Raw genomic sequence first — 22,584 nt, 5'->3', positions numbered from 1 at the left:
TGGTGAATTGCAGAGAACAAAGTTTTTTGGTACCAAAGGTCGAGGAAATATCCATTGTTTAGCAGCACCCTTCTGAGATTATTAATAAAATAAAAACTTAACGCGTTTGATGTCGACTCTAGTGAAACTTCCATTAGTAATTAAGAATTGGTTATATCTAGAGACAAATTTGAATGTTGAGTAAGTTTCTAAAATTGCGTATAAGAGATAAGTTTTCAGTCTTTACACTCAGTATCCCATTACATTAATATTAGTATAAATATAACTATGAAATAATTACAGAATCAAAATTACGAAGATGAAACGAATATATATTTATGCATGAAACAATTCAGGTAAACTTATGTATAAATTTTATATTATTATATTAGTTGAATTGTTTTTAGGCCTACTATATTTATATTTTTGAATATTAGAATTATTCTTCAATTCCAAAATTTTATCTCATATTCAGGTATACTTTATCATTATTTATTGTCTTAAATTCGAGCATTCCCGTATTCGTTTATTTGTTCACTTAATGATATATCAAATGTGACATTCACTGATCTTGGGTAATTTATATTTATTGGATACGAAATGAATCTATTGATCGTTTTGTCATTTTGTATTTTACCTCCTGTTGTTGTGAAAATTTATCTTTATTTATAAGACCAATTACTGAAATTTTCGCTGATCAAAGATTGTTGTTGTCGGCTATTACTTTGTTGTTTTCAAAAATTTCTGTGAACTCAATGTAATTCGATTTTTAATAGTATGTTGTTGATAGAGGTATTCTTTTTTTCTTTTTGTTTCCGTGTTGTTATTATTGTGGAAGAATCGCTTTTTTCATTAATGGACCAAAAACTTTCAAATTTTCAGAAATTTTATTTGTGGCTAGAAGCCCATTACTTTTATTTAGTTCAAAAATTTCTGTGGACTCTATGACTATGAGATTTGTTGCGTTCTGGAGGTGGGTTGAAGTCCGGAGGACTACAATAATACATTTCCGGTACTGTGAGAAAGATTGCATACCCGTACTACTTTGTTTTGGCTTCCGTGTCCATATATTTGAGCATTGCTCCATTGTTTCTTGAAGTATTAAGTCAACAGACACAATCAATTTGTTTTATTTAGATTGACATTGAACAATTTATACAGTTATTTTTTGTAGACAATAGGGTATGTTCCACATACCAGCGAAGGGGGCATATGTAGGCACATTCATATCAAGTTAAAATAAAATTTAGTAATTCTGGCAAAGATGTTAATACCAGCTGTTAACAGGACTCAGATTCTTTGCATTATGAGAAAACGAGGGAATCATAGCAATACATTTCCTGACAGCTGTGAATGATCCGAGTCGTAGGCTCGTAGTCCGAAAACAAGTATTTCACCGGACGTTAAGTTTTGATCTCGTGTCGTGCTTGATAGTCTTCTAACTATCAGAGAACGAAATTAAGATAAGATGTCATGACTCTACCTTAAAAAGAAGATACAACAGAAAGGGAACTGATCAGGTAAAATTGCAAAAAATAAATTGGAAACTAAATATCACCCACTAGGGAAGTCTGAATTTTTCTGTATGTGGTTTGAGAGTGAGGATGAGGCAACCACGGAAATGATTTCATAGAGATCCATCCCAGGACGGGACCGCTTCCATCTGCATTATATTGCACAACTGAAAACGTTTTAGTATCTTGGCTGACTCATCTACTTCCTATCCATTATGTGAAATCACACCATATTTTCTTCTGTTAATCAAACACAAATTGTTTAGGCGAAGCAAAGCTCGATGCTGTGTGTACAAAACTGGCCGTCGCTGAATCATTTGGCTGAGATTTGTCTCCGAAAATGGTCATACATGCTGTAGGCTAGTCATGACACATAGACAAGATATGGCTATTTAATTTACAACCCTGCCCTGAATCAGGCTCTGCATAAGTAACTACTGAAAATTTGGTGTGTTCAATCAGATATATGCTTGGAAATAGGGTCTGTATAAGCAACTAGATCGAAGGACAATAGCATTTTACTCTGTGATTAAATTACAGAAATGAGAGCATTAGAATATTGAAACAAAGAGTACGAAGTGCAAAACAGCGCAAAGGAAAACCAGTTATATAGAACAGTGATTTTCAACCGATGTTCCGCGTCAAATAGTTGTACCCATTTTTTGTAAAAAGAAATCGAAAATTCACCAAGCACATATTTAGTTTTTAAGAAGATTTTCTTGCGTGTAATTAACGTTTTCCTCGAAACGGACTTCCTAGTTTATTTCCGTGACAATAGTTAAAAAGCAAAACGGACACGTAACATTTGAAATTTAATCAGACGCTATTTTCAAGCATTGTCGTGAATATTGACTCGGTTTGGTAATGTCAGGCGTTATTGGTCAATTTCTACATGTTTTTAGAATTTAGGTTTGAATCAAGCTGTCATTCATCTTGTTTTAAAAAATATTGCTTGAATCTTGGTCACGCGGGGGAACCTTGGTCCAATTGAAGTAATGTAATAAAAAAAAAACGATTACGAAAAAGTTAGGATATATATATTAATAAATATATATTAATAAGTGGACTAGATTCATTTTTTTTAATGACAGCTGCCCAGATATTCAAGAAGATGGTATTGATTTTAAAACTGTTTGCAAATGCCGTAGCACGTAGAATACTCTCAAAGGAAGCATTAAAATTAGTCAATGACAAAAGTACAGGTAGAATTTTTCACGCGTGAAAGACTTATTTTATTTATGTCTAAATTTTAGAGACATTAATGAAAACTGACAAATGTTACATAGAACCGATCTAAGCGGCCGCCCAAATTTTAGTTTTATTGTATTGCTGATTGGTCATCAATACGTAATAAACAAATCGATACCAAAATATTCGTTTGGAGGCTTATGACATCGGGAGAATAATTTAGTTAGCTATATCAAGGCAGTTTATTAACTTATTTATAATACAGACCGCGCGTTATATCATACAGATAAGAAACCAACAATCATTGAAGCTCACCTAAACAAGCTCATATATCATATTAATATTGCATCGCTATTCGCTACAAACAGCCAGGTTGAAATTGATTCCTATTGGCGTACTCTTGTTCTTTGTAGTGATAAATTTAAATTTGTTAAATTAACGTCTCTTTACAACTCGAGTCATAAGCTATTGGTCTTGCTGTAATCTTGGTAGGGATTATCGTGTTTTCGGATAGTTTCCAAAAATCGAAGATTTTTTCATATAGTGTTTCGCGAAAAATTCGTGATCTAAGTGTTACGAGGTTCCAAAAAGGTTGAAAATCACTGCAAATTTGCATAGGGAAAGAGGTATTAGAAATAATCAAGCAATATTAGATTTACCGAAAATTCACACAGTCCATTTTCAACAAAATATTTTGGGGGGTTGATGGGGCAACTGTTATTTTTGCGCGGTTTGTTTCTGTGTGCACAAGTTTTTTTGTTCTGTATTTTGCGCTTACTCTTTTCATTCAATCGCAATGATGACACGCCAAAATAAACGATATCCCATTGGAGAATCCGGAAACAGCCCTCTGTTCAAATAGATCATATTTTTCAAAATCGAGACAACGAGCTTCTGGAACGCTACATGTTTTAATTTCTACGTAGACTAGGATTAGGGTTAGACCTCAGACTGTACCTGGGTAGGCAACATATAGCCTAGCTGAAGACCTCTAGCTGTAATACTACCTAATGTCAGTATATTTAAGAATAAGAATTAAAGACGAGATCTGATTACATATAATGGCAATAACGTTGACTTTTAACTTCTAAAGATAATAAACGATTTTTCGATAACGCCGACGAAGTGTTCTCTACAAGGGGCCAGCCAGTCAAGCCTTATGATGAAGTTAACGTTTAGGGATGTTTTTGTACATTTCTCATAAGAACTTATTTATTTCGTTCCAGAAACTGATAAAGACATATTTTGCGCACGATGGTCTGGACATTGCACTTTCCGCCTATCATATTTGTTCAGTTGGGATAGGTCCACGGTATAGAAGTATACTTATACGTCGGAATATAAAATCAGACAGCTATGTATTCTTAACAACTATTTTATTTCATAATTGATCGTTATTCAATGTATCAGCATATATCTAGTAACGGACAGCATCTCAACTCTCAACAATTCTCTTCAAATGATGGTGGAGTACAGACAAATAATATGAGGTGTAGCATAATGAGGAGGAAAAACAGTTTTATATGACCAAATATAATTCTCAAAAAGAAGGGCTTTTCGGAAAGATAATACCCTTTCTTGAATGAGCATATCGAGCGTAATTGATTTTATTGAATATTCACATAGCCAATTTCAAATATAAATTGAAAGTTTTCGTCATTTATATGTCTACTTTCTCCACTACAAGGCATTGACGACGCGCCAAAATAAACAGACTAAGAATGAGAAATACGCCTCTGTGAAAACAGCAACAATATTGAGACAACGCGCCTCAGGAATGCACAATATTTGGATTTTTTAACTCGACCTTAGCTAGCTGTTTTATGATAAATAAAGAACTAGTAGAGATCCATATCATCAGAAATGCTTCAGTAAAGTCGTCAATATGGCTGAGCGGAATCGCGTATTCGATGTCAGAAATTATTTTTCGTATTTGCAGTATTCACAAATGAATTAGCGTAACCGTAACGTATAACTTCGATATTAACATTGCATTTTTGATGTTGCCGTTTGTAAGAATCATATGTACCACACATTTTAAAGTTTTCCCAAGCAGGAAGGATAGGCCTACCAATGAAAAAGTATAACAGCCTACGTAAAAACCATTTGGTCTCAATTACTGGAGTGCCTGCGCTTATAATGCTCAAAATTAGAAATCATTTAATGTGTTTATGTCACTTTTAGAATAACTTTTCGACTTTTCTACATTGTGATATCCTATTTTTCTTCTTCAACCTTCATGGCATTAAAATAGGACTACCATTTGTATTTAAATTCATTGTGCCAATTTCTTTTTTCTTGTATGTTATATTACTATGTTTTCCACGAAGATATTAGCAACAATTATATATTAGTATACAACTGAGTGAAGAATTGGATTGCAATGACACATGTGTCAAAATAAAATTCCTCAAATTTAGCTCTTAAATTGCTTTGAAAGGGAGACGAGGCAGGTTTTGTTCTGTTTATTGTACTGCATAGGTATACATAAGCAGAACGTTAGTGAAATATACTGCACATATATAATCAAAAATCTGCTGTTCCTATAATTTTGTAAAATGTATCATAATAGCTTTTTTAAAACGTTTATGTGCATTTGGTTATCAACATTCTATCTGGCGGTTGGAACGTTGAAACTGATTTATTCCGAGAACTAATCCATCTAAAAGCAAACAAAAGCCACTCTGGACGAATCGCAGATAACCCATTGTGAAAAATTCCTTTGCGTCATGCTCATATGAACATGATTGAACTGATTCATGACATGTTTTCACGACATTCAAATAGCCGGAACCCGGACGTAGATCCAACTAAATGACGCAAAATCCGCTTTCCAAATTTTGAATGAGGTATTAGGGATGCGAAACCAATTTTAAGATTCCGTAAAGTGATCTGGTATTCCAAACTGGTAATTTGGTCTTCAAGTGAAGGGTAATCAAAAACTGGCTCATTTTCCAAGCACGGTCCGTGCAATAGTCGACCTTATTACCCCAGTCACGTGTGGATGAAACGTATTAAGCCAACTTTGTGTCTGGTGTGTCTAAGGTTGTTTAACTTATTTTGCCAGCTGCACTATTATTCAATCTTCCCAGCATTATTTAAAATAAACAAATGTCGCGATCAGACCAGTAGAAGAACGTATTAACATTTATCTACCTGATCATAGCGACGGCCTGATCAATTAATATTTTTCATTTGGTTTCGTTTCGGTTACAACCGATGAGCAGATATATATGATAAATAATTTGGCTTCTATATTTTTCAGTGTATTACTCTATAATAATAATTTCTTAGAAGTGAAACCTAAATATATATATATTTGTATTCCATTTCAGTATACAGCTCGGACGAATAGATAAAATGAAACACAATTTTACTTTTTAATTTTTTAGTGTATTTTGGAAATTCAGAAATTTCGTAAGGGTTGCAACAATATTGTATTTAATTTCAGTATGCTGCGTAAACGGGAAGGCTCAACATTGATCGTAGGAGTCTGTATATTCGTTTTGGGATATTTGTATTACGTAAGTGTTTTCCAATTCATTCATTACCAATATTGGGAAATTGCACAAAAAGAACAGTTAAACTTTATTAGGAACTAGGGTGATAATATCTTCGTTTAAATCACATTTTCCCGCATTAAGTATGGGAAAACATACTCCGTCTGTTTCAACTTTTTTTATTAAAAATGTACCCCAAAAATCCATAAATTTTGTGTATGTTTAAAGTTAGCCCAATCCATGCGATGAGTTAAATATCACCACTCAACTTTAGCGGACATGGCATCTATTTATCTTGACTCCATAAAACCTACTTGGCAAATGTTTGCCCACTTCTGGAATGTTGATATAAAGGTATGTGTCATATATTAGGGACATACGTCACGGATTAGATTAAAGCTAGGTTTTCAGTTCCAAAATATTAGCGCAATCAAGCTTTCAGATATATAAATAAATTTTAGGCCGGCGTATTATTATCTACAAACATCGTAAGAGATATGATAGTACGAAGCAACCAACTGGATGTAAGAAATAAGGAGCAAGATTTGTCACTACGTGCAACGGAGGTAGCTTAACAATTTAAACAACTTTGAGTATTTACCTTTTGCACCCATACACATTTGCACTACCATTTGTACCTGCAAAAATTTGCACCCAGTAACATCTGCACCCACAGACATTTGCACGCACGTATACGTTTTAACATCCGCGTACATACATCCATGAACATTAAATCTCACCGACATTTGCAAAAACGAACATTTGAACTCGCGTACATTTGCATTCATGGATATTTGCATCCACGACCATCTTCAATTCACGAATACTTGTGTTTACAACAAAATTTAATTTCTCCTTCAAATATGTAAAAATATATAAGTGTAATCCTTGTTACGGTCGCCACCTTTTTATAGCCATTAAAAGCAATATTCCAATTCGTTATTATCCCATGTTCCGATCATTTTCTTACACCGAAAAACCCGAACGATCTACAATTATAAATCGTACAGAAAACTGGCCTCAAATATAAGCATCTTGTCAAAGTTAACTAATTCCACACTAGAAACGTGCCGTTACACGGATCAAAGTATTGAGAAAATATTGAAAGAGAAACTTAGGAGTAAGTTTTGCGCCGAGTAAGTTCATTCGATGCTTGGTCTTCTTTATTGGTGTCAACCTTTGAAAGATTATTTGACTTCTAGTTAGATTTTTCTTGAACTATAAGTTGATGGATGAAAATCGTAATTAATCGTGTGCAAGTTTACCATGAGGTGGCATTCATTACTTAGTATGCCTATAATATTAAAATATTCATCCACGTGCAAATGATTTTCATGTGTCCATGGGTGCAAAAGTATGCATGCAGAAATATCCTGGGTGCAGATTATAGGTGCAAGTATTCGTGGGCAAATTTTACGGGAGCTAAACCCCCACCTTTTTTTGTTATGTAGCAGCACCAGGATTCCAACATTCAACGACATCTTAGTAAAAAATCGGAGACGTCACCTTCAATAATTTCGACAACATTTTCTTCGACCAACGCCCCAACAACTCCCAATAGATATATTGAATGCAAAGAGGATTTGGAAGCACTCAAGCAGGAATATGCAAATAATTCATATAAGATGAAAGTATGAATAAGTATATTTTTAAGTTTGGTCCGATTTCATACCTGCCAGTTGCTAGATAAAGGGAATTGCATGCTCTGAAAACGAAAATTTGGTATTTACAATACAACCCTATATTATATTTAGTAATAGGAACGTGCAAAACGGAAAAAGCGAAATATACTACTTTAGAAGTGAGAACATAAAATACTATGAACAATGAACGCTGAAAGTTTTTGTACATAAAATGTGGTACCATCCGATTTCGTTTAGAAAATCAATACATTCGACGAAATGATTGGAATTATAGATGCGACCAAATGACTATATTAAATCATAACTTTGTTTGTTGAAAAATTGAACATCCGAAAATATTTTTTCTGATATATTACAAGATGTTGCCTATTGTGAAATGTTCATGAGGAATTTCGGTACAAGCAGTACAGGATTAATTCTGTCATTTTACAGATAATATTTTTTTTCGATATATTCATTTTGATAATGTATTTAACAGGAAGAGATTGAGGAGCAGTTTGAGATGTTCATTGGATCAATGTCAGCAACTCAAATTGAACGACAAAAAATTGTGATTAATGGATGTGAGGGGGTTAAGAAACCAATCAGTTTGAATGCCCAACCGAATTATGAATCTTTTTTAAACATATCATTAGGAAGACATCCGACCATCTATTACTCCTCTAAATACAATGTAAGTTGCAATGTAACAAAGTTCATCGGTCCCAGTTAAATATGACGATATAGGATCGGGTGGAATTTTCCGTGTAAGGATAGGTATAATCCGTCCAGAATGATTATATTTTTGTCGTAAAATGTCGGATTCATGGAAAAATGGCCATTCTCGCATATGGTTTTTGCAACAAAAGGCTAAGTAACTAACTCGGCCATTCAACACTTTTCCATGACAAGTGATTCTATATATATGTAATAAAATATGATTTGTGCATAAAACGCTATTTTTTAATGATAACTCGTTAAAATATATTATTAAATTTTGAATATGTACCGGTATATATACGTTATTTGTGAATATTAACAAATCGTAACGAGAGTTTTTATTAATTTCTTTCAATAAACTTCGATTAAATTGACAATTTTGTTTCATATTGCGCAATTGAGCAAAAAGTTGTTTTTGAACTCAAGTAATCTTGATTACTTTGTTACGATATTTATTCTTTTTATTGCAGGTAATGTTTTGTGAAGTAGCAAAAGTCGGGTGCACACAGTTTAAACTTGCACTTCTGGAAATGGAAAATATCGTTAGAGATCCTTACAAATTGGAGCACGAAGATATTCATGCTGCGGCATATGATAGTCGAACCATGTTAGAACACGTGAATAATCTAACTAAGGTATGTATAGAGCGACATCAAGTACACAATAATTGAAGTCTGAGCTAGTAGATACGTTTGTCTGTTTCCTTGTTTTGGAATTTTACATAATAAGCTCGACAACTATTTGAAAAAAGGTGATCCTTAGCAGAACCGAGAGCTGTGCTATTACGGAAACGAAGAATTTTCAAAGTGGTGCAAAACTTGCACCTGAAACACTGATACCTTCTAAATGTATGTCTATATTTTCAAGTCAATTTAAGGGTATTTTTAAATTTCCCAGTATATCAGTACAATTTTTCAAATCATTAAACACACGTTCATTGAATTAGTTGTATGTAGCATACATTTTATACGTATATACACTAATATACATTTTTCAGATCAAGGAAGTCATCGATACATATTTCAAAATCATGATAGTCAGGGAACCTTTTCAAAGATTGCTGTCGGCTTACAACGACAAATTAGCACCCAAAAAAGATTTTTATCATCCAAAATATACTCCAATATCGGAATACATCCGGGAAAAGTTTCACCGTTCTAATACGACACAGAAGATGGCAACATTTGAAAATTTTATAGATTTTTTACTCGATCAGAATCAAAAAGGGAAAACTTTAGATTTGCATTGGGATTTGTACACGCGAGCTTGCGATCCTTGTGTGTACAAATATGACTACATTGCACGATTGGAAACAATAGAAAAAGACGCTCGTTATCTGGAAGAAAAACTGGGATTAAACAAAGAACTAAGGCAGTATAAGCCAATTACACTTTTTCATGGGGCTAGTGATAACTCAATTAAAGCACAAACTTCATATGAAAAAACTAAGATCGCGTATAACATGATTCCAAAATATAAACGTTTGAAACTATTTGAAATGTATAAACCGGATTATGACATATTTGGATATCCATATCCTGCAAATTTGCTACAATAAATATCTAGTTACCAAACTGACAGTGTCGTTATCGTAAACATTTTATATTTTGCAATGCCTTCAAACAAAGTTTATGCAATTTCTCGATTGAAAAAAGATAAGTTAGTACAATAAATGTTTATACTATAAATGAAATCATGTTAAATGTATTATATTTCATTGGATGCAAGAGTGTGGTTCGGTAATTACTTTGAAGCATGCGGTTTAATTAATTTAGTTACTCAAAGTAAGAGTATATCCATTTATATAAATATTTTTATATACTGTACATATAAAATGAATCAAAGTGTTGCTGAAACGTAAAACTGACGAGAGAAATAGAAAATCCAGATCTTGTATCAATGACTTGAATACTGCAATTATGTGAACGTTAAATACAGTTCTGCAAATATGTATATATATTGGATATTTCATAAAATATATACTGTACTTATAATTTATATATCGTCACGCTAATAACCGAATTGCGTATGTCATTTTTGGCGATTTTGAGTTTTTAATAAAATAGGTATTTATGTAATGCTGCGCACCTGTCTGCTAAATCAGATTTTATTTTAGGAATTTCGAAACCCATAAAAATGGAGATTTAGTATGACATGCACATTTGTGCAATTGTTTCGTCATAATGAATTATCCTTGTTACCGCAGTACTATTGTGACGGCACAAAGGCGAAATAACCTCGGCGAAGTATTTTCGAGTTTTTGCATCTCGGATTCTAGCTTAGCGCGTATTAATTTGAATTTTTACTACAGTATAGGAAGATGTGCACTTGTGATATTCACTGTCCGAGTCCAATTTACCTTGGTTGGATTTTATATTGGGTGCATTGCTGTTTTATTCTTTATATCTAATCTTAGTCCTATTTCGGTGGGTGTGCAGAACGTGTTATATTGATGAAATATATATTTTTGAACATAAAAAATGATGTAATTGAAACTGATTAGCTATTTTGGGGATTAGACATTGTAGATACTGAGAATTACATTCGTTTTTGGAATGTTTAGTTTTCAGGACTGGTGCATACAGTGAGGTTGCAAAATTGCGTATGTCACCAAGTCATAGACACATTTCTGCCTAAGTCACAGTGCGCCATTATGACGTCACTTAACTGCGTCATACAAATTAACTTAAATCCGGCTACGATCAAAAAATTGAACCATGGCAAATTATTGACTCTCAATTGCATAACAAAATCATTAGGAAGTTTTTTACGTTTTTCTCAAAACTGCTAAAAATGACTTACGCAATTCGGTTATTAGCGTGACGATATGCAATTTCGCTCTGCAGATTGTTTATTAACATGAATAGATAGATATTCGAGGGCTGTGGACCAAAAGAAAAAAAATACAGAATGAAATGAGCTGGACGAAAATCAGAATGCGAGAATGTTATTTTCCAATATGAATAGTATATTTTTTGAGTTGAGTTGCGCAAATTCCGAGCGCAATTTAATTTTAAGGGCACATAACCTCTACAGTTTTGATATAGGTCGTTCAATGCTAAAATGTAATGAGTATATGAGCTTGATATTGATTTCACATTTTCGGGTAAATAGGGTTTCTGAATTACGAACTTAAAAGTTGTACAATTATAAACGTGCAATGATAAAAACAAATTTCGGGGGTTTTGATAAAAATAACTTAATTAGAGTCAAAATAAATGATTTCGGATTCTTCGTTTTGATCAGGCAGAAGTCCTTCAAGTTGTGTCACATTGTCGAGCACTAAAATTCTGGGCTCGATATAATTTCTCTCTCCAACATGGACCTAAATTTAAAAAATAAAAGTTCCAAATAATACTAATATTTTAGACAACAAGTACAATTTCAAGTTTCAAAGTGTAGCATCTTTTTAAAATCGACCTAAAAACGATTGGCCCAACAAAATCAGTATTTAAGTTGCTCACCAAAGATATGAATTAGTAGAATAAATATGACTGGTGATTTTATAGTTTTCTAGAACACAAAATATACCATGAAATAACAAAAAATTCGTCACTCATAACATAACAGGTTGAACAACCTCCATTACATCGAATCGCTGTTTTACTTGCATCAATCAAAAATCAACTAGCTGAATGTGAAACAATAAAAAAAGGGTTGATTGCGAGTTTTAAGTATTGATTTGAGTATTACGGAACAATTCCGGTGAACAGATTACCTGACTGACACAAGATTTATTAGACACGAATGGGACATATAGATTGTCTTGGTATTATGTTGTTGTTGGAAGAAATTAAAACAAAGTGAAGATTACATTATTCAAATTAACATTATTCTTTAGAGTTAGAAATTCAGAGAATCAAATATATTTACATTTGTGAGTATATAGGAAGTGACTACACCTGCGCCCCCTGTAGTAACTGTGTATATGTTTCAAATTAGTAATGAAACTAATACATATCATTCCTTGACTATTCTGAATGCTATTCATTAGTTTTAGGTTGTGTTTCGGAAATTTAGGTATAAATCAAATAAGTCAATCATCATTTTGCTTTTTTAAGAGTTGTAGTTTAATTGCAGTAATCAAAAATTAGTCTAGAAATAGCTGTGATAAAATGGGCTAAAATTCTCTACCGGTACGCAATGATTTCTGCGAAGGATGCACTCGTGGCGCGTGCTTTCTCGGCGAAATTGCTGCTGGATACGTTTCTTGTGCTAAAATGAACGTCGAGCGTGCATTTTGCGCTAATAGTACTGTAATCTCTCGCGTACTGCTCCAATTTCACAAGTCACTGCTTACATGCGGATATTCATGACAGCAATGTTTTGCTAACAGCTAACCAATGAGCATATAGAGCTAACGTCAGGATAGTTGTCTAGAAATCTTGTATATATATTTGTTTTTCTATGATGTTCTCGATCTATATTCTGCGATATAGAATTTAATATCCAAGTCTTTGAGAAATGTAGAATTTTATATTGTTGAATGAATTGAATGGATTCTCCAACTTTTGTGAATTTATTGTATTGCATTGATAAAAATATTTGTCTGGCCCGTTTTCAACACAGTTTGAGCGAAAATATATACTACTGCGGTTTGAGGCATACCTGGCCCATACAAAAAAGTTTGGTGACCTCTGATTTAGATGTAATATCTCGTTGGAATAGCGAGAATTTACGCGAAAATAAATATAACCGTTGTTTAAAACTTAGTCTATATGTATTCAGAGAATTTCGTATAAATCAGGCCGACTTCCAGAATATATTCTTGGAGCATAAGTCATTTCAATTTTCCTATTGCGTCTCAGTTGAACGGTATTACTGCGTCTGTTAATTGTCAATCTTTCATTATGCCTTCCTTCATTTGTTTCTCACCAAATTGCATATTCCTTGCACTTTTTCGTTTGCTGGCATGGGCGGAGACAAAGTCCCTGCCATTAGAGAGGGGGGAGGGGGGTATTCGAATAAACAAGAACAGATGAATACAGACTAATAATTCCAATCTTCTGCAGTCTTACTGAAATATATAGCCCTTTTCCAGGAAATAGCATGACTAATCATATCTATCTTGTGATTGTTGCCCACAGGTCACAAGATAAATCAGTTTATGACCTAGGGTCTAGGCTATATTCATGATATAGGCGTGTATGTGGGAAAACTTACTGGCCATTGTTTGAATAATAAAATTTGACCAAATAAAAAATTATTCATTTATCTTTTTTAATTTACGGCTTACGTTGTCGTATTGGTGAATGCTACTAATTTTATATGCAGGTAGGCCTACGTCATGAGCGAATTAAGGACTGCGCCTTGTCATAGACACGAAAAATATATGCACGTATTTTATCATTTTAGGTTGTAAAAAGTCATTTGAAAACGTCGCGTCGTGATAAATACAATACGATGCAAAAACAGATCTGTAACTTCAAAGAATATCTGAGAATGTTTTATTGCCGTGTAACTCTTTTATTCGTCCCCTGGTGTAGGGTCTTTACTAAAAAAATACTGATGTCGACAGGCAGTAGCTTAAACCTTATTCACAGAAAAAATAAATCATTCAAGATTTATCCCACTATCTGAATACCAAAGTCTGATTTTTGCCCCACTAAGATGAAAAGATATTCAGGTTCAGATTTGTTTTAATTTTTATATAAATTCGAAACACATTCCCATTGATACCATAACAAGACTATCATCATCATTGCAACAAGATTTTATTTCTCGGATTGGACCTTTTTTAAGCATTAAAGCAGTTCCTGTTCTTTTCAAAAAATGGCCCGAGATAGGAAAATTTTTTTTTTTTTATTAAACAGTGAAACAGTGCTTGTATTCTGAATTGGTTAAATTGTTGAAAACCTACGCAATATATATATACCTACTTACTCTATAGCAAACTTAGACTTCAAAGCAACTTCGAACAATGATTCAGCAGACAATCTGCTTCCGAAATAAGCTTCAAACCTGATTTTGACCTCCCTTTTCCTATCTAGCCATCAATTATTTCTTCGTTATCGTGTGCGGCTTCATCATCAGCATAAAAGAAATACAAATGTGAACAAATAATAAATTAAACTCTAGAAATATAAATGAAAGTTATTTATCAACAATAAACCTCTACCTGCATGTATATCCGAAGTTTAATGAGGCCACTACTCCAAAATAAAGCATCAGATGCCGTCCAAATCGAATACTCAAAAAGTTCGAATTAGGAACGCTCCAAGTCAAAGCATGTCGCGGGCCACTTTTTAAAATTCATTGACGACGCGGGCCGCAAACTAACAAATTATATGCAAAATTGTTATACAAAAATTAACAAAGTAAATCTGAATATATTTGTTGAAACTACTCTTGAATCTTACACCAAGCGAGACATGAAACATATTTGTTTACTTGCGTTGGTTTGCTTGTCTTTGTACAGCATACAACAAACTCTCGTCCGTTAGTCGTGTGCGAAAGGCTGATTTGTTAACTCTCATTGTTGAAAAATTATTTCACAAGCCTTCAACATACACTCTTTAAGCTTCCCTCAACGAAAGGACGCGACGATTTCGCAATCATCTCACTTATGGCAAAGCTTACTTTCATCGAATCTTCACAAGTTTTGTTTATCTCTGGGGAATTTCTCTGTTTCATCAGTGAAAATTTTATTTGCGATACCTTATCGTGACGAATTGTTCCAGTATAAACATGGTATTTTTCCCTGCGTAAAGATCCATAAGTTTATAATAATCTAGTTTTGCCGCAAATGCACATATGATTAATGATTCACAACTGCACACTTCAATGATCTGACCAAAACATGTTTATTTCGTCATGATAAAAACGCAAAATGAAATGATTGAATTTACGATTTAATTATTACGAAAGAATAAAATATGAACGTGGTGAAGTGGAATAACGAGGGGAATTTTTATTTTACTTTTAACAGTTTGTTGTACCGGACTCTTCTCTTGATGTTAAATAACACGATAAAACTCATAGTTAACATCATACTATTTTAGTTTTTTCTGGTAAAATCTCAAAATGCTTTACGGGCCGCGTGTTGGAGACCCTTGATCTATTCTAGATGTTATTTGTCGGACAAAGTGGCAGCCCCGTAAGCCAGTACCAACGACTAACGGCCAGTACACAGCTCTGACAGCGGTCGGTTATTCATCGTTGTTGACGAACCCTCTAACTCAGTCTGAGGGCTTATTTTATAGGAATTTATATGATTTTTATACTTATTTTGAACTTTGTTCAAGTTTAGGGGATATTTGTGAGGTGAAGACAGTGAAATGTACCGGTATACTTGTCAGGGTTTAAAGAACCAGGAATGCCATGTATATGGAATACGGTACCGGGTACCGGTACGGTAAGTATATTTTGATTTTCCCGTAAAAAAAAATCATATACAAAGCACAAACAATGAACACACAGAAAATTGGGAAAAAATTGTGTGTTGTAGCCTACCGTACCGGTATATATCACTTCATACAGTCATTGCTTATTTTTTTTTCCTTATATTATTCCCTGCCCTTAATAATGACATGGGCATATCAGATCATAGGATTAAAAAGTATCTCATGTTTTTTCATTTATACTTCATGTTGCAACTGCCAAAGTGAATCTACCCATGCTGCCATTTTAGGATTAGGATTTACAAATTTATCCTGGGGTGGAGGGGAAAGCTCATATGATGGCTTAATCATATGAAGAACCACGGCCTCTCGCCGGTACCAGTCCATCCCCATGTGGGGTATGTGATTACAGAATTAGTTAGCCAGTTATTTGTTTTAGATACTTCAGTACCTGAACTTGATGGTGGAGGAATCCATAATCGACCAGTCTGTCAGTAGTTTCGTGAACCACCCTACGGCAACGAGGAGTCCAGCAATCCTATCTCGTATCACCTATATTTATCCCTACATGGGATTCGAATCCTCGTAGGGTAATCAGCGGAGCAGTGTCTTGTGCGTAGTCATTCTTCATTTTTTCATGGAAGAGATTGAAATAAATGGTCTTATTTTAAAAATCCCAAGTGCTAATGTCAGTGGGATTTTTTCTGCAATCGTGAAGTTAAAACTCTGCAATTCTAGTTTTTGTTGACATTGGTATTTACAAAGTGACTATAAACTTTATAGTCACATGGTATTTATATGCCTAATACTGTATTGGCATATTCAGATATTTGCTTCACATTACTGCATTACAGCGTTATGGAATGTCATTGCGCGGCGGTGTGGTTCAACGGGCTAGGCGTTAGGAATACGCTCGCCACCGCACCTCTAATTACTCTGCGTGGGTTCGCAGGTTCGAATCCCATGCAGGGATGGTTATGTGCGAGAGGATTGCTGGACTCCTCGCCGTCGTTGGGTGGTGCACGTAACCGCTGGTAGGTTACGGCTTCCTTCACCACCAAGACCATGCTTCCGAAAACAAACAATATAACTAATCCCATACCCGACTTGGGATGGTAACCGGACGAGAGGCCGTGGTTCGCCATATGGATAAGCTGTCTTATCGGCTTTCCTCTCTCCCGGGATAAATATGTAAATCCTATCTTATCCTATCCATGTTGCTGTGTTGCAGCATGTTTGTCTTCATAAATAAGTATACCAGTAGTCTATATACCTGTATACGGAGATTTGAGGACTTCGATATGTTTTCTGGTTCAATCAATTGCAAGCAATTATTAATTCAATAATCGGAATTTTCTCGAAACAAGTAATAAATTTTATTGTAGAAAGTTCTATAAGCCAGAATGCAGTAATGCTGCTGTATGCTAATAACACTGTTGTTTCCATTTTTCAGGTAGTTTTTAGCAATTGATTTTAAGCGTTTCAGTTTGAATTTGTAATGCTTGAGATATATTAGGTGGTAATATGGAAGGACTTGATGAGAATTCTGCAATGTCTATAACATTGGATAATCCTGTCACTTCTTCTGCTGAGAAGCCACAGGATTTAGAGACTGCTATGGCTGATTTGAGGATAGATTTGCAAGTTGCGAATTCAAAACTAGATGAAGTTGTCTCAGAAAATGAACAGTTACGAATGAAATTGGAAGAGCAAGATGTGTTTGAAATGACAGAAGTCAAAAATCTTATTGCCGATTATGAAAATCAGATAAAAGCCCTAAAGCAGGGAATGACCTCGTCTGGCCAATCCAATCTTTTGCAGAAAGTCGAAGAAGTTTCAAAACTAAAACAAAAAAACAATATATTATCTTGTACAAATGCACAGTTATTTAGGCAATTTGAATCAGCAGAAAAAGAGAGACAAAGATTGGAGAATGAATTGATGGTGCTGAATAATACTTCAGGGTTGGTTTCCGAAAGAGAAAAGACTTTCGAACAACAGCAAGAGATTTGCCAGTCTGGTTCTGGCGAAAATATTTCTGAAACTGAAAACAAAAAAGAATGTGAATCTTGCAAAGAAAAAGCTAAATATATTTTGGAGTTGAAACACTACTTATCTCAATATTATGAATTAGTCATAAAAAATCAAACGAAAGCACAGGAATTTGAAAAGAAAAATGAGTTTCTTGAAGAAAACACTAGGAAGCTTACAGAGCAAATGCAGGCTATTGTTGAAGAACGAGACAAATTACAATTAATGCTCAGAGTTAAAAATCAAGAATCTCGAAGCTTCGTATCTGTTCAACCTTCTACAAGTACCCAAGAATATCAAAGTCCTGCTGAAGGGTATGATATGGAGAAATTTGAGCATTACAAAAATTTGGTGGTAGAGTTTAAAGATAAATGTAGAGATTTGGAACACAAATTATCTGAAAAAGAAGATCATATTCTTGAGCAGGAAGCGAAAATGCAAAAAATGATGATAAATATTTCTGATATACAAAAAGAAAGAGATGCTGCAAGATCATTAATAATATCAAATGAACATTTACAAGCCCAGACTCATGAACTTCATTGTCTTCGTCAAGGCATTCAGGAGAAAGAAAAATATATATCTGAATTGGAAATTATAAATAATACCTTGAAATCTCAGCTTGACACCTTTCAAAATGATACCAAATCTGGGGAGAATAGTTTGTATGAGGAACAGATTAAAGCTTTTCAAGATGACTATTTTGCTGAGCGAGAGGAAAAGCAAAGAATCATAGAAGAGAAGGAACGTTTGAGAAGAGAAAATGAAAATATGAGATTAGAATTAGGTAATCGTTCCAGCACTGTACCTGGACAGAATCCAACATATGAAGCCACCCTCCGATCACCCCCGCCATCTGGGGTGCATCAGTCCAATCGTATTCATCATCAAAATTCTGCCACTTCTCTGGAGTCTGTTCCACCAAGTCTGCCAAATGCTGGACACAGCCACCAAGTTATAGACTATAATCAAATGCGCCCTAGCCAAATCACACACCCTTCACATGGGACTATTCCCAACTCAGGCATGCCAATATATCATGCCAGTCAGTCCTATCCAGGTTATGGTCCGAATACAATCCCTCCAAGAGGTCAGCCAACGTATTATCATCAGTCACCTCCGACAGACCAACCCCCTTATTATATGTCACCACCACCAAACTTCCCACCAAATGACCAAATGGTTGGTTACCCAAACGTTTATGGTAGCCAGACCAATGCCAGGCAGATGCAACAAGGCACTGGTCCATCTCCCAATAACACACAAAACAGACAAACGCCAAGATAGATAGATGCTATGGTATTTTTTAAAAGACTTTTTCATTTTTACCTTACATATACTCTTGGGGATTTGCAGGTTGCATACGTATGCCCGGAAATTTCAAATGTGTATTGAAGGTTCTTATATTTTTATAATTTTATTGGTTGAACTACACAGCAATTTATTAATAGCTATTTATGATAAGGGAGATTTCCCAAAGATTAAACGTTGGCATCAGTATGGTTGAGATTAAATGCGATTATTTTTAATTGTGCTTCATTAAAGTTTATTGTTTATGGAAAAATTGTGAATAGTAGCAAATCACCACTCTATAAGGAGAAAGGCATCTAAATTGAACTAACAATTCCAATGTATAACTTCTTTTGAATATCTCTTACCGGTTTCTTAATTGTATTGGTAATGTAATGAACCTTTTACTCAAAAACTTTTTTATATTCTTATTTTAATAAATGAAATCATTTTAACGAAAAATAAAATACTCCTTTTTTATCTATGGCCAACTTCAGGCAGCATCTTTGTTAAAGCACTTTTAATGCTAAAATAACCACGTTAATTTTTGAATCATGTTAATTTTATAAGTTTATATGAACCTGTCCCATTTTTTTTCATTTTTTACATCACAAAGATTCTTTAACTATCTGAAGCTACAAGATTAGCTGATGTCTCATGTTTTATATAATTAGAGGTAGTCAAGAATAGATGTTCGAATTACCTGTGCAAAATAATTCTTGAACATTGAAATTTGCAAAAATGAATATTCATGCTATAAGCTTTGTTTTGTTCTGTAGCACAGTAATAATGTATCTAATCATATTGATGAAATGTATTTTCATAACAAACATCACAACTTTTTTCAGTCCTTCTAAAAAATTCTGTGATACTCTGATAAGTTTTTGAAAATGTGTTACAAATTTATTGTCTTTATTGATACATGCTCATGTTCCAGGTCAAGGAGCATTATATGCATTGCATCACTTTGCATCTACGAGACATCTCATCTATGCAAATTTTTTTTTTAAATTGAGGCCTGTAATCTGTTCCCTGCGGTCATCAATATTTTTTGATATTGCCTCCTCATAATGTTTGTTTTGTTCTGTATATTGAACCAAATTCATCATGCTCAAATAAGGTTGAGAATTTTTTTGAAATTGAGGCCTGTAATCTGTTCCCTGCAGTCATCTATATTTTTAGATATTGCCTTCTCATGTTTCTTTTGTTCAGTGTATTGGACTAAATTCATCATGCCCAATTAATCTTGTTATGTTTCAACTGTATAATCCATGTGGTAATTTTTTTCAGCCTCGTTTTTCTTCAATATTGGAATTGTACATAATTTGTATATATAGGTACTTGCTATAAATGTCTGAACCATGTGTACGGCCACTCATTTCGGGTTTTTGGGCACAGAATTACATATAACTCTTCGTAATGAGATTAGCTTATCTGATAAGACCTATTAAAATATCCCTTCTTTATGCTTCGAATTTGATTGCCCATTTCAAATACATTAAAAACAAACGGAGAGTTGCTTATTTCAATTCATCTCATATTACTAATCACTGGTTGTACCTTCACCTCTCTATAGAACAGAAAGTTTATTCTTAGGATAGTGTTTACATATTTATTATTTATCCCGGGGAGAGGAAAACAATAAAACGGCTTAATCATATGGTGAACCAAGCCATTTGTGTCCGGTTACCAGTCCATGTCGGCTATGGATTAGTTGTCAGTTATTCGTTTTCAGATGCATGGACTTGATGGTGAAGAAAGCCGCAACGGACAAGTGGTTAAATGAACCACCCTACCAAGGAGAGGAGTCCAGCAATTCTCTCGCACATAATAAACCCCGCTTGGGATTCGAGATAATCACAGGGCTATTACATAGTTTTCTGGAGTGGATAGAAAACGAGGATACGACCTAGTGTCTTTGGATTCATCTGTGCCTAAATGATTTAAAAAATACAAACCACTTAAGAATAAGAAAATTCTGGAGATATGGAAAGACCTTCGAAAAAGTTTTATACACGAGAGATAATCACGCGCTCGCAGCTCGATCACCGCCACTCGCGCAAAGAATTTAACAAAAAAACACAAACCTAGGCCAACGTTGATTGGACCACATATAAGAAAGATATTCAAGACTACACAAATCAAATCAAAACTGTAGGTAAATTCTGTGCAAGTGCACGCCACACATGAAGATGAAACAATCATCGGGGAAATCACTACTTACACATACACAGGTCCGTAATTGAACAAATGATAATAATAATACGGCATCGGAAAAAGCACTCATCACATGTACACGGGTCCGTGATTGAACAAAACAATAATAATACGGAATTTAATGAATGTTTGGCGTTTCGCATTGCGCATATCATGTTACATTACGACTATTTGGGATAGACAATTTTATTGTCTATTTGAGTGGAAACGTTTGAAGTCCATATTCTTGATTCAAGATCTTTCGCTTCTGATATTTTACCATATGACCCTTTCTTCTTTAGTTCAGTGAATTAGGATAGGATTTACATATTTATCCCGGGGGAGCGGAAAGCCGATAAGACGGCTTATCCATATGGCGAACCACGGCCTCTCGTCCAGTTAGCATTCCGAGTCCGGTATGGGATTAGTTATATTGTTTGTTTTCGGATGTATGGACTTGATGGTGGATGTCGTGTCCCTTATTATATTGGAGGCAAATAGACACGTTGTTCGTATGAATGGAATAGTCTTTAATCTTAGCAGCAAAACAGTACCATCACATCAACAACAGCCCACTCCAAATCCCATTATTACGCGTCTGCGTCGGGTAGACCCAGACGCTATTATTACGTCACAATACTAACATACACCCCCCCCCCCCCTTACAGGAAAGATATGTTTCTAAACATTATCAAAAAGTGAACATAAAACAATTTAAAGAAACTTGCACAATAACGATGTTATCACAATATGACCGCCTTCATAATTATTTACAAATTTAGTTTTTCTGGCGGTCTGGAAATTCGTCCAGATCTTGTAATGTTCACTTTCTCCGTATTTTCTTGAACAGGCTCGTTCGGTTCAACCTGTACATCCGTTTTGATGGGAGATTGTGTTTCTTCGTCCGAAGTTGGTCTTTCTGGAACTTTCTTGAGATGTCGACGATTACGTCTCAACGTACCACTCGGTGTTAAAATCATATATGAACGTGGTGTATCAGCATACCCAGTTATAACACCTTGCTCTTTTTGAAGACCATCTTTGATCCATGCATGATCACCAATCTGCAATTTTTCCATATTTTGAGCTCTGTGCCTTTTATCAAAATGCATCTTTTGTTTCATTTTATCGCCCAACTCTTTATTTTGCAATTCATCCATGTTAGGCCATTTTGGAATCAATTCACTTGAATAAACTGGTAACT

General features: G+C 34.4%; 2 protein-coding genes and 1 long non-coding RNA gene across 4 annotated transcripts; 2 read left to right on the top strand and 1 right to left on the bottom strand.

Moving 5' to 3' along the window:
• Positions 1–287: 287 nt before the first annotated feature.
• Positions 288–10,941, top strand: LOC120342638 (carbohydrate sulfotransferase 10-like). Of its 2 annotated transcripts, none has more exons than XM_078111295.1 (7): positions 288–335; positions 6,133–6,205; positions 6,643–6,747; positions 7,636–7,812; positions 8,303–8,497; positions 8,994–9,158; positions 9,521–10,941. In XM_078111295.1, the coding sequence occupies exons 1-7, from the start codon at positions 322–324 to the stop codon at positions 10,079–10,081; spliced, it is 1,290 nt and encodes a 429-aa protein (XP_077967421.1). In that variant the 5' UTR covers positions 288–321; the 3' UTR covers positions 10,082–10,941. The 2 variants fall into 2 exon arrangements, with proteins under 2 accessions (XP_077967421.1, XP_039267486.2); XM_039411552.2 differs by having other exon boundaries at positions 7,633–7,812.
• LOC144421081 (uncharacterized) lies at positions 10,915–15,430 on the bottom strand. The gene is made up of 2 exons (XR_013474946.1): positions 14,407–15,430; positions 10,915–11,848 (listed from the first exon to the last, which is right to left on the bottom strand). It is a non-coding gene; the product is annotated as an uncharacterized LOC144421081 (long non-coding RNA).
• Positions 15,431–17,293: 1,863 nt separating this feature from the next.
• LOC120342868 (uncharacterized) lies at positions 17,294–20,548 on the top strand. Its single transcript, XM_039411857.2, has one exon. It carries the CDS (start codon positions 17,388–17,390, stop codon positions 19,179–19,181), a length of 1,794 nt encoding a protein of 597 aa, XP_039267791.2. The 5' UTR covers positions 17,294–17,387; the 3' UTR covers positions 19,182–20,548.
• The last annotated feature ends 2,036 nt before the right edge of the window (positions 20,549–22,584 follow it).

This window comes from Styela clava, chromosome 3 (assembly GCF_964204865.1).
Source record: "Styela clava chromosome 3, kaStyClav1.hap1.2, whole genome shotgun sequence".
Lineage (NCBI taxonomy): Eukaryota > Metazoa > Chordata > Ascidiacea > Stolidobranchia > Styelidae > Styela > Styela clava.
Note: the sequence above shows the minus strand (reverse complement) of the source record. Positions and strands in the feature narration are given on the sequence as shown.